The following is a 13,321-nucleotide window of genomic DNA, read 5'->3' on the forward strand; positions in this document are numbered from 1 at the left end:
GACCCATCTTCGAAACACGCCCACGCAGTTCCGTCCCCTGACGATAGGCTCGAGAGAAAAACGACCACTCCCGGGCAACGCGGGACCTGGACAATCTGTCCTTCCTAGGCAGGGAAGAAAGGCGAAGGGGGGGGGGGGAGCCCGACGAAGCGCCCGGGCCCCTCTTAGCCTTCTTTCGACGAGCCACGAGATCCTCCCCCGGATCGGAGGACAAGTCAGGGTCGCTCGACGACTCCTGGAGGAGACAGGCCTTACCCCTAACTCGTGAAGAAGAGCCAGACATGTTGCTGGAGAATATACGAAAAGAACCCCTACCGCAAAAGAAAGAAGAAGAGCGACGAGGAGCCACAAAAAGACACCAGGGTAATTCCCCTCTTTTAAACTCGGGAAAGAAATCCTGGTGCCTCGAGACAACGCAGCCTCCCTAACGACGCCGCCGCTTCCCAAGGACAGCCGCCGGATAAAACGGCACGTCTCCACGCACCCCGGAGCCCTCGTAAATATCCTCATCATGACTTAGCTCGAACAAAAAGTTACTCCCTTGGCCCATTCAATGGACCAAAGGAGTAAGGGGGAGTTATGATGGGGCACAAATACGGCTACGCTCCCAAATATCACCACGTGTCATCCATGCACGAGCAGAGCCCAACCATCATGAAGAAGGGTGTTGGAAAACGGCAAAGACCACACATTCATGACACATGTCGCTCTCTCACCACCCAGGCCTCATCATCACAAATTAGGGAAGGAAATGGCCGCCAAAACCACGCGCGCCGGCGAGGCAGAGGGACGGCCCAATCCTACAAAGGAAGTTCTTCTCACCACCCAGGCCTCATCATCACAAATTAGGGAAGGAAATGGCCGCCAAAGCCACGCGCGCCGGCGAGGCAGAGGGACGGCCCAATCCTGCAAAGGAAGTGTTTCCCTCCATAATGATGAAAAGAGCCGCACACCTCCCTTTAAAAGGGGAGGGAAAGGAAGAAGAGGGGGACCTTTTTTTTCTTTTGACCCCGGAAAAAGCAGGGAATTCACCCATCCTCCACCCCGCAACACTGGAAAAAGAGGCGAGGCAACAACAGAGGAGGCCAAGAATCCCATCCTGCCCTCCCTGCTAGTCCCCTCCGACTCACTCATTTCCGCACCCAGAAATGTCCCCGCGCACCGGCCCTGGTAACTCTGGTCAAAACCCCCTCCCTTTCTAGCTATTCTTTATATTGACTGGTCGAAGGATCTGACTTGGGTGTCGAAGTGGTCGTCCGGGACCCACCCCGGACCCCCTGACCCCCTTTTGTTTGTGATTGCAGACCCCGCAGAGGCCCTCTACCGACCGCGCAATCGCAGACCCGGATCCAGACGCCATCAAAGATCATACCCTAGAAAAGCACCTTGAGCTTGGAAGAGCCTTATATGCAATGATGGTCGAGCCGGTTTCTCATAAAGATGAACCATTAAAAATCGAAATCTCCTTCCAGTCAGTTGAATATTTGTCTGAATGCTTGTCAAAAGAAGAATCCTCTGTACCAGTGTCCAAATATTCCGAGGTCCCAATTCATATCCTCAGTAAAGAAGATCTTGATCTAAGAAATTTCAAGCCCTGTGAGACTTTCTTGTTCATCCCCAGTAAACAATTCAAAATGCTAATAAACTTGTGTAAAAACCAGTTTACTAGTTCATCAATTACCAATTCCTAATTCGCCAGTACCAGTTCACCGATTCCAGTATTCCAGTATTCCAGTTCCAGTTCCAGTATCCAGTATTCCAAAATTCCAGTTCCAGTTCCAGTATCCAGTATTCCAAAATTTCGGTTCCAGTATCCAGTATTCTAGTATTCCAGTTCCAATATCCAGTACTCTAGTATTCCAGTTCCAGCATCCAGTATTCAGTTTCAATTCCAGTATTTCAGTTCCAGCGTCCAGTATTCAGTTTCAATTCCAGTATTCCAGTTCCAGCATCCAGTATCCAGTTTTAATTCCAGTAATCTAGTATTTCACTATTCTAGTTCCAGTTCCAGTATCCAATATTCCAATATTCCAGTTCCAGTATCCAGTATTCTAGTATTCCAGTTCCAATATCCGGTACTCTAGTATTCCAGTTCCAGCATCCAGTATTCATTTTCAATTCCAATATTCCAGTTCCAGTTCTAGTATCCAGTATTCCAATATTCCAGTTCCAGTATCCAGTGTTCTAGTATTCCAGTTCCAATATTCAGTACTCTAGTATTCCAGTTCCAGCATCCAGTATTCAGTTTCAATTCCAGTATTCCAGTTCCAGTTCTAGTATCCAGTATTCCAATATTCCAGTTCCAGTATCCAGTATTCTAGTATTCCAGTTCCAATATCCAGTACTCTAGTATTCCAGTTCCAGCATCCAGTATTCAGTTTCAATTCCAGTATTCCAGTTCCAGCATCCATTATTCAGTTTCAATTCCAGTATTCCAGTTCCAGCATCCAGTATCCAGTTTCAATTCCAGTATTCCAGTATTTCACTATGCCAGTTCTAGTCTCTAGTTCCACTATCCAATATTCCAGTATCACAGTTCTATTGTCCAGTATCCCTATCACCAGTATTCCAGTGTTCCATTTTCCAGTACTCGTATTCCTGTTCCCAGTATTTCGACATTCCAATTCCAACACCCAGTTCCGGTGTCCGAAAATCCAGTGTTTCAGTACTCTAATTCTAGTATCCGGTATGTCTTCGTTCTAGATTTCCGGTTCCCGATGTTTAGATCAAGATTCCAGTTTCCAGTTTCCAGTCCTAACATCTAGTGATCAAATTCCAATCCCAATTGAATCAATCAAAATGTCAATCCAATCTAATCCCCAGTTCACCAATTATCAATTTTTGACTCTCCAGTTTTCTAGTAATCAACTTCTACAATTCCCAGTGAACTAGCTCTTTAACTTCTCAGCTCTTTAATTCTCTAGTTATCCGACTATTGAGTCCCTTAATCATCCAGTTCTCAAATTTTCAGCTCTTCAAATATCCAGTCCCTAAATTTTCTACTTCTCCAGTTTCTCAATTCTTCAGTTCATCAAATCTTCAATCCTCCAGTTTCAAGTTATCCAGTCTTCCAATTCTCCAGTCCACCCATTGTTTGATTATTCGATTTCTTAGTTCTCCGTTCTCAAGTCCTTATGCCTCTAATTCTCCGGTAATCGAGTCCTCCAGTTTTTAAATTGTCATTTCCAGTCTCATTCTCAATTGTCAAATCCGATCTTAAATCCATTAGCCCCCATCTCACTAGTGAATAGGCTAATTCTCTGATTTCTCTGAGCCCGTTCAGGGAACGGTGACTCCTTCCGTCGTTGCCCGTTTGAAAACGGCGCCACATCTAGGTTGCATGATTTTTACACCCAGATTGAATCTAGTTCTTTATTATTCTGAACCATCAAGTTACGATGTTTAGAGTAAATGATCTTGATTATGTTCTAGGACTTCATCTAGGGTCCTGCATTAGGTTAGGTTGCATTGTCTAGTGAATCCATTGTTGATTAAAGCTACGCAAAACGGTTCTGTCACTTTTTGCTTTGGTATTCGATGACTACGTCGCCTCTACCAAAGAGGGGCATCTGTAGACACCCCCATTTTCCTACGCATTAAAAAGCAAAAGATTCGGTAGTATGATCGAGTTTTGAATCCGTATTCAGCATTAGATTAGGCATCCATGCATTTTAGGGTAGATTTCATTTCATTATGGGAGTTTTGAAGTTGATTCGCGATCCTGAAGGTCTCTAGGGGGTTCTTTTGGCCTCTGAAAGATGAAAGTTCAAGTTTCCATGCAAATGAAAAAACCTGCTATTTTTAGAATTTTCAGGGTTTCCCTCATTTTTGCCTATTTTGCACTGCAGGGGTATTTTGGTCATTCCCGATGTGTCTCGTTTGACCCCCGAGTTATATTTGAGAAATCTTGAGTGATTTTACAAATTTTGAAAAAGCTGTTATTTTTAGAAACTCATGGGGCTTCCACATTTTCATCATCGTATGGATATTTCAATCATTTCTCATATCTCCAAAACCATCTCGAGGGTACGGCTGGTGGATTATGAGTAATTTCGTAAGTTTTGGAAAACCAGCTAAATTTAGATCTCTCAAGATTTTCTCTTAGTCTTGCACTTCGGGGGTATTTTTGACATTTCCAAACATATCATATTTGGTCCCTAAGTTGTGTCTAGGAAATCTTGAGTCCGTTCATAAATTTTTGAAAATCTGCTATTTTTATAATTTCTCAGAATTTTCCCTAGTCTCGCCAAATTCTAGCACCTCGGGGTAATTTAGTCCTTTCCTGTGTATTTCTTTTGATTCCCGAAATATGTCTGAGAGATTATGAATGATTTCCTGAATTTTGGAAAACCTGCTAAATTTAGAATTTCTCAAGAGTTTCGCTTAATTTGGAAATTCTAAGTGTTGAGGGCATTTTGGGTATTTTCAGGAGATACCAAATGATTCTGTTTAATATTGCTCACCGAAAGGACCCAATTTTAAAAGTTTCTATTTTTGAAGTTTGACCACAAAGACTTTCCATTTTTAATTTTTCCCTTTAGGGGTGAACCAATCTGAGGGTATTTTGGTCGCATTTGGATGTCTAACAGTCAAGTAGGGGCATTTTGGTCCGAAAAGTTATTTCCTAAAAAAGATGGTCCGATCATGTGTGAGGGATGCACCATAAATGTCAAATGGGTTGGGTCCAAATATAGAATGTTGAATTTAGAAAGATTTTATTGATTTTTTACGGAAAAACCCGAAACCCGTGTGAAATGGCCCATTGGGCTAAAGCCCACAAAGATGGAGCTCATGTGGGTTCACCCATATGGGTCAACCACCATGGTGGGCGGCCCACATGGTTGACCCACATGAGTTGAGCACCCAACCTTGATGATGTCACAATGGTGACATCATATTTGTTAAAAGAAAAATAAAAAGAATAAAAAATGAAAAGAAGGAAAGAAGGAAAAGAGGAATGATTGCTTAAAAAGGTTTTCTTCCAAAGAAGCAATGTGGAATGAGAATATCATGTCTTGATTGACAAGAAATTAAGATTGGAATCAAATCCAATTTGAAAACAAGAAAGAAAGAAAGCAAGAAGGGAAAATTGGAAACAAGCCAAAAAGGGAGCTCTCACATTGGAAATTACTATTTCTCTCTCAACCCTAACTTTTTTTGTATAAAAATCAAAGCAAACAATCCAAAAAAGGAAAAAAAATCCAAATTCGTCCATTTTATCTCTCCTCCCAAGAAAAAAAAAATTTCTCTTTTGGAATGTGTTCATATCTCTCAAGTGTTCTTCAGAAAAGGAATTCTTGAATTCCTTTTTCTTCTTCAACAAATCACAGATCAAGGATCTTTGGGGTGTTCTTTGGGTCTTCTTCATCATATAAAAGGGTGCGACAAAGCGTATACCTCGGATCTAAGCACCCTAGAGACAAGGAGCGCGATCAACGGTAGGATCTTTATCTTTGTAATATCAAAAGTAGAAAAGCATGCTAAGGTTTTACTTTTGGTAGATCAAATCAATAAATTTTTCTTTGAAATTTCAGTATGTTATAATATAGATTATAAGTTTTCAAAATTCAAAATTTCACCAAAAAATTAAACTTCCTCCATTTAATAATGATTTTCTTTCATTTTTTATTAAATATGGATTTCAATCGGATTATCAAAGCAAGTGCTGGAAAACCCAAAAATTGATGAATGGAGTCAAAAGTATATCAAATCATGTTCAAATTTTGTGAAAGTTTGTTTCCAGTAGTTTTACAAGGTTTTTAGATCACCCAAAAATTTTCATATTTTTTGGAGTTTTTTTAATCCGATTATTAATTATTTTAAATTTCGGCTATTTTTAATAAATACCAAATCGTTTTAAAAATTGATGAATCTTTCCAGAATTAAAGCCTAATAATAAATGGAAGTTTCCATTGAAAAATATTTCAAAACAAATATGGTTTTTACTGTTTTCTAATCGCTTCCCCGTTTTACGTGCCATAATTCTTTTTCTTATTAAATTAATATATTTTCAAAAAATTTCTTTACAAACCAGTAACTTTGGTTACTGGAATATCAGAGAAATATTTTCAACTAATTTTTCAAAGATTTGATAAGGTTTTACAATTTATTTTAATAAACGGGTTTTAACGCTTAGGAAACAAATTGATATCTTATATTTAAAAACCAATTTTATGGAGGAGATTTAAGTTTTAAGTTTTAAAATTTTGATAATAAATTCTATAATCTATTATATATCTACTGGAATTTTTCATTTGATTTTAGGATACCATTAGGTTTGCTTTTTAAGTAATACTTTGGTTTTATCTGATTTTTGTGTGAATTTAAATGGGCATCAAATCGTCATAAAAATTCATGAACGTCGTACAGTAGTCTAATCTCATGATTATCTTTATACTGTAAGAGTTTAAGTTGATATAAAATTGATATGCTATAGGTTAATGTGTTAATCTATAATCTAATATGAATTTGGAAAAATCGGACATTGATATCTAATCTTAATGATAATTCATGAAAATTTTTCAATAAGCTTTAGTCATCTATATCTTTATTCTGTAAAAGTTTAGAGTAATTTAAAAGTGATATGACATAGGTTACTGTGTTAATCCATAATCTGATTTGGATTTTGAAATATCGGAAATTAATAGCAACTTAACATAAAAACCTATGAAAGTTTTCTAGTAAGCTATACTCATTCCTATCTTGTTACTGTAGAAATTTCAATTTATTTTGAATTTGTTTGCAATGAGTTCATTTCTAAAATCATTCATGTGATCTGAAATTGATAAAATCTATAAAAAATTGAAATTAACCAAAATCATTATGTAAACTTCCATGGAACCTTAAATTTCTGTCACGTATTCATTCCTTAAGCCACTGAAACAGAAATCTTAGGAGTCTTAGATTTCCCTTGTAAAATGGCCATGCTAGGATAATTTAGATGTCGAGATCGCATCCATAATCGTATCCCAATTGTAATTGATCGTTGACAATTTGAGTATTTAAATTATAGCATGTTATTAATCCTGAGAAATATGCCAGGCAATAAGGTGCTATAACTTAAGTATTAAATTGCGCAAGGGAAGAGCGCATGATTCCCTTCCATGGATGTGATTCAAGGCTGAAGCTTGCGAACCATAGAGCCTTTGGTATTCCTTAGATATTTAGGAACCGAAAATCCTTGAAATCTGAAAATCATTAACTTCAACAACTTGAATCAATTTACCTCATGTCTTTCGGAACCATTGGATTACGGTTTCCATCGTAGGAACCATTAGAGCCCCATTTAGGAACACTTGTGTCATGTTGTGTCCTAAGTTTTAGGGAGTCCTACAGTTAGGAGTCCAGCCTCATCACGGGCGTTTGCTATAGATAGCAACCGTGTCATAGATCTAGTTACACTAGTTACCCTCTTTTCTCATAGGACAAGCCTAGTTACCTAGGACGTAGGTTAACCTGCATTAGTCTAAGGGACAACTTGCACTTAGATAGGATCATATAGCATCTTAGATGAAGTCCTAGGATAATAAAATCTTCAACTTGAATTAAATAACTTCTCTTAAAACTGTTGAAACAGTCAATCCAGTCTAGATCGGTGTCTTAGATGAGTTAGGCATAAGTAGCCTAGCTTAGGTGCACCGAACTACGCTGACACTGATCCCAGTAAGGCTTGGGTACGTAGGCAGCTTGGATGTCTGATGACATACCAATCACGAGTCGGCTCCACAACAAATTGTGGGGTTTTGTATATTAATTTTCTTGTAAATTCTTAATTAAATCACTTAGGACTTTTCATGAAATTAAAACGTTAGGAGAACTTTCACTTAGATTGAATTCAAACAAATTAAGAAATCAAGATACACATTTAGGATCTACATTGAAATTAGATCATAGGATGCATGTCACATAGTTAGCACATTAACAAAGAGTTGAATGAGCCATTTAAAATAAATTTAAAAGAGTTAACTTTTGGAATTGAAGACCGATTATCGGGCAGGAATGGTGCATGTGGTGGATAACTTCCCATACCTTCTATTCTTGTAACCAGGTAACGAGTCTAGATTTCTGGTTAATTATGGGTCCTAGATCCCACATCTAGGTGGCGACTCTGTCACTCTCTTTTGTGTGGAATTCGGATTGCCTTAGTGATCCCAAGTTCACATAAAAGATGAATTAAAATCAATAATAAAAGAACACACGCCAATCGCGTGGGTACGAGAGACCAAGAGAGGGCATGGCGGCTCGCGCCCCACACCCTCTCCTGGGATCGGGTCCCACAGGGCCAGAAGGAAATAGTTATGACTGGCTCTTCTTTTTGTATTTACGACTTGTACGTTATGCTTCATTTCCCTTTGCGCAGTAGTCGAGTTACTTGAGTAGAGCGGTGGAAGTGAGATCGGGCCTTTGTTATGCGACCCAAGCCTTTTCCACTGTGCTCGGTATTTTTATCTGGTGGAATTGTATGCCGGACCGTTGTGATGGGTCCCGAGCCTTTTTCCACCGTACTTGGTATTTTCCATTGGGTGGAATTGTATGCCGGACCCTTGCGATGGGTCCCGAGCCTTTTTCCACCGTACTTGGTATTTCCCATCCGGTGGAATTGTATGTCGGACCCTTGCGATGGGTCCCGAGCCTTTTTCCACCGTACTTGGTATTTCCCATCCAGTGGAATTGTATGCCAGACCGTTGTGATGGGTCCCGAGCCTTTTTCCACCGTAGTTGGTATTTTCCATTGGGTGGAATCGTATGTCGGACCCTTGCGATGAGTCCCGAGCCTTTTTCCACCGTACTTGGTATTTCCCATCCGGTGGAATTGTATGCCGGACCGTTGTGATGGGTTTTCCTTCTCCGGATCCTTCCTTCTCATTAGGTGGGAGGATATGGGGATGGCTTGCTGGGGAAGTCTCTTATTGGTAGGGGTAGAAACGTCTTTTCCGCCGGGGGGGGGGGGAATGGCGCTTTGGTTTTGGCGGTTTCCTCGAATTTCCCAATCGACGCCACGTGTCCGCGTCCCATCGGATTAGACAGGGAGGGAGATTAATCGACGCGTGTTGAAACCCTATCTCTTTTTTAAGGCCTTTCTGGGGATTTCATTCTTGCTTTATCTCTTTGTCTCTCTCGGGTGGAGTGGGCTCCCTTCTGTGTTGATTTCTCTAGGCGTCGTTCTTCACCAACTTCCCTCTGGTTTTTTTGCCCTTCCCCGTTTGTCTACCTCGGTGAGTTCTGCGCTTTTTACTTCGTCTGTCATTTGATTATTTTACGATGTCTGTCGCAACCGGTTCCCAGAGTCCGTCTTCCGAGTCAGTAGAAGTAGTGGAGAGGGCTCCGCCAAGGAAAAGGAGGCGGTTGGTAAAAGGCGGGGGCGGCGGCTCTCAAGATGAACAGTTGCCTAGGGAGTTGGAAGATAGCTCCGGGGATTCTGGATCGTTGTTGGGGGCCACTCCCTTTGAGTCTCCCGCTCGAGTCTCTTCTGCTCGCGAGGCGGAGATTAGGGACATTCGGTCTGGTGCCGTTATCCGCCCTAGCCGGGTGGCGTGTTGTAGGAGTACTTTGGAAGAAGGGGCGGCGGAGAGGATTAGGAGGGAGTTTCACATTCCCAACGACTATGGGATTAGGGTTCCTTCTTTTAGGGATGGGGTGTGCGAGGGTGCTACGGAGGAGAAGATAGCTTTCTACGTGGAGGCTTTTCGGGCGGGGATTAGGTTTCCGCTCTTGGGTATTATAGTAGAGGCTCTCGAGTTTTACCGAGTGGACCCCTCCCAACTGGCGCCCAATAGTTGGCGTACTCTCTTGGCCTTTGTAGCCAAGGCGGGTCTTCACAAGGTTCAGCCTACCCTTCCTCTGCTCCGGAGTTGCATAGCCCTTAGCCCATTGGTGAAGGGGGAGGATGGCTGGTTGTACCTGACCCAGCGTCCCCAAGTGAAGATTGCTGCGAACTTTCCCTCTTCAATTAAGAAGTGGAAAGAGGAGTATGTGTTCATCATTCCCCCGTCGGATGCGGGTTGGGGCTTCCCCCATTCTTGGAGGCGCTCTGTTGAGTGGCGAAGGAAAGCCCTCTCCGACGAGTCCGACTGTAGCAAGTTCGACTTGGAGAAGCTTGCCTCCGGGGAGCCTATTGATGTTTCTGAGTTTAGATGGGAGAGGGGTCTGAGGAGGCTCGGTCTGCTGGGTGCTGTGAAGAGGAGAACTTGCTATACGGGAGAGGAAGTAGGGGAGAGTTCTGCCAGTCATCGTGGTGAGCCATTTTCCCTGAGTTGGTCTCCCCCTCGCTTCCTTCTTCCTTTCTTTTTTATTTTAGCTGTCATTTTCTTTGCGCTGAGTCGCTGTTGCTTTTTTGTTTTTGGCAGCAGACATGTCTTCCCCTGGTGATGTTGTCAGGGGAAAGGGGGTCGCGGCGGCGGCGACCAAGGGTCCGGTTAACCGTAAGAAGATCCCTTCAGGCTTCATGGCCGCGGCCAGGATAGATCGGTCGCAAACAAGGCTTCCCGCGTCCGTGCCATCAAGTTCTTCTGGTCGGTCGGTTGGAGAGAAGGATACGGCTAGGCCTCCTCCCCGGGAGTTGGAACCTCCCGCCAAGAGGGTCGCCCCTTCTTGTGCCAAACAGGGGAAGACCGGCCGCGGGGCCCGTCCTCCTGCCGCTTTTGAGGAGGACATGCCGAGTCGGCTGGAAGGTTCGGTTATGACCAAGCTGCTTCTGGAGCGGAAGGAGCTTTCCCCGCAGTGCTATCGGACGCAAGGAGAACTGTTTAAGCCCGACTGGAAGGTTGGTGTTGAGGATAGCGTCCTCGGGAATCCCCGGGTCGGGGTGGAGCTAGGGTTGATGACCGCCCTTCCTGGTGATGAGGCTGAGTTAGAAGGCTTCAGCCGCAGGGCCCTGGGCGCTCGGTATCTTCAGTCGATGTCCTGCGTAAGTACCAGGTGGCTGGTCCTTTCTGCTTTCATTTTTTTTCTCTTTTTGGGTTGTCTTCACAGCAATTCTCTGATGTTTTGTTTGTGGCGGGGGCTTTTGTAGGCTCAAACCTTTGCCAGGAAGATGCTGCAGTACATGGTTGAGGATGAGTCCGAGATCGGTGCCTTCGAGGACCGAGTTCGCAAGTTGAGCAAGGACCTGGAGAAGGCCCAACCCGAAAAGGCGGCGCTTGACGACACAGTTTCTCAACTCCGGGGGGAACTCCAGATGGCCGAGGAAGGGAGGAACCGTGCGGAGAATAACTTTGTGGTGGCCCGGCAAACTTTCGCTGATGAGTTGGTGAAAGCGCAGGAGGAATGGCAAGATTCCGAGGAGTTTTTTAAGGCCGCAGCCTCATTCAGCGTGGATATCGAGATAGATGCTTTCGTCGAGTGCTGACGGCGTGTTCGTGAGGTTGATTCTTCCTTTCCTCTTGAGAAGTTGGTGCATGAGGCCGAGGAGGGCGTTCCGGAGGATCTTTTGCTGGCACCAGCGGATACACCGAGAGCGGGCGAGGATCCGGCGGTTGCCTCGGAAGTTCCTTTAGTTACTGAGACCTCTGCTGGGGCTCGGTGAGGCTCAGACACCTTGGGGATTTGCTTCTTTTTATGGTTCCATTGACATGCTTGGTCTGTAATAACTTTTGAACTCTCCCTCTTTTTTTTACGCAATGCGCCGTGGGCCATTTATTAAGTTCTAATCTGGTTGGCAAGAATATTTCTAGTGCACCCCCGTAGGGTGTCTTGTTCGTGGAAGGACCATCTTCCCCTCGAGTGATTAGTTCGGAGTTAATGGGTCCCTTCTGCCCTTAAAGGGGAGGTCTTTTTTTCATGGGGAGCGTTTTAGGATATTTTCGGGGGGATCGGCCCAGATGCTACCTCTGTCTCACTCCCTGTCTTTTTCCGGCCCTTTATTCATCATAGGCCGGAAAGTGAAGATGCACATGGCTCAGGTAGAAACGTTATTCCATTGATTTGTAAAGGGAAAAACATGGCTTTGCTTCTAGAAATCACAAAAAGGAGACAAACAAAACATCCGTCATATCCTAAAAGAAAAACACGGACCTTACCCTACCTTTTTACTGGTAAAATTCTCGGAGGTTCTCCATGCTCCAACTTCGAGGGGCTGGGGTCCCGTCGAGGTGCTCTAGCTGGTAGGCCCCGAGGTGGAGTGCTCGAACGACCCTGTAGGGTCCTTCCCATTTTGGTGCGAGTTTTCCAATTTTTCAAGGGTCGGATACCTCCGCCCGCCATAGTACTAGGTCTCCGGGCTTTACTGTGCGCTTTTTTACTCGGGCGTTATAGTATCGTGCCACCCTTTGCTGGTAGGAGGCGGTTAGAGGAGGGCTTGCTCGCTTTTCTCGAGCACGAGATCGAGAGTGATCCGGAGGAGCTCAGAATTTCCTTATTCGTTGTAGTTCTCCGTGCGGAAGCTGGAGAGGCCGATTTCCAATGGAATGACTGCTTCGGCCCCGAAAGTTAAACTAAAGGGGACTCCCCGGGCGGTCCGTGGCGTCGTTCGGTAGGCCCAGAGGACGCTAGGGAGTGCTTTTACCAAGTTCTTTCCAGCTTCTCCCAATTGCTTCTTGAGGCTCTGGAGCAAGATTCTATTAGCTACCTCCCCCTGCCCGTTCGCCTGCGGGTGTGCTACGGAGGCGAAACGGTGTTCGATGCTTAGATTATCGCAGAATTTGCCGAATTCAGCACTTGCGAACTGGGGTCCGTTGTCTGTTACGAGTATTCTTGGAATGCCGAAGCGGCAGACCACGTCATGATAGAAAAACTTCTCCGTTGCTTTTGAATTGGGCTTTGCCACGGATTTAACTTCGACCCACTTGGTGAAGTAGTCGATGGCGACGTACAACATCGTGTGTCCCCCCTGGGCTTTTGGGAACGGCCCGAGCAGGTCCATGCCCCACATTGCGAAAGGCAGGGGCCCTGCCATCGCGGTGTATGGAGTGGCCGGTTGATGGGGGGTGGTAGCGTACCTCTGGCACGGGCTGCATTTTTTGACAAACTCCTTGGCGTCCCTGAGGATCGTAGGCCAAAAGTAGCCGTGCCTCACAATTTTCTGAGCTAGGATCCTGCCGCCTCCGTGGTCTCCACAGATTCCTTTGTGTACCTCCCGTAGTGCGTATTCCGATTCGGAGGGTACCAGGCATCGGAGGTACGTCCATGTGTACAACCGTTTGTACAGCCTGGGTCCGTGGACCACGTAGTGGGCGGCTTTTGCAGTTAAGCGTCGGGCTTCCAGCTTGTCTTCGGGTAGTATCCCGTCTTTCAGGTATCGCATAATGGGATCCATCCAGTTTGGTCCTGGTGGAATTTCCAAGATTAGTACCTCATCGATGCTGGGGTGGGACAGTATCTCTGT

The 13,321-nt window shown here is 44.3% G+C and overlaps 1 protein-coding gene across 1 annotated transcript; it reads right to left on the minus strand.

Moving 5' to 3' along the window:
* Nucleotides 1-12,352: 12,352 nt before the first annotated feature.
* On the minus strand, nucleotides 12,353-12,892 carry LOC143856031 (uncharacterized). Its single transcript, XM_077366073.1, has one exon. The coding sequence runs from the start codon at nucleotides 12,890-12,892 to the stop codon at nucleotides 12,353-12,355; it is 540 nt and encodes a 179-aa protein (XP_077222188.1).
* Between the last annotated feature and the right edge of the window lie 429 nt (nucleotides 12,893-13,321).

This window comes from Tasmannia lanceolata, unplaced genomic scaffold, assembly GCF_043159265.1.
Source record: "Tasmannia lanceolata isolate RefF3 unplaced genomic scaffold, GAP_Taslan_0.1 ptg000023l, whole genome shotgun sequence".
Taxonomy (NCBI): domain Eukaryota; kingdom Viridiplantae; phylum Streptophyta; class Magnoliopsida; order Canellales; family Winteraceae; genus Tasmannia; species Tasmannia lanceolata.

What these genes read in the sequence shown, in the direction of transcription:
- LOC143856031 (XM_077366073.1), bottom strand. Translation starts at nt 12,892, where the DNA reads ATGGCAGGGCCCCTGCCTTTCGCAATGTGGGGCATGGACCTGCTCGGG.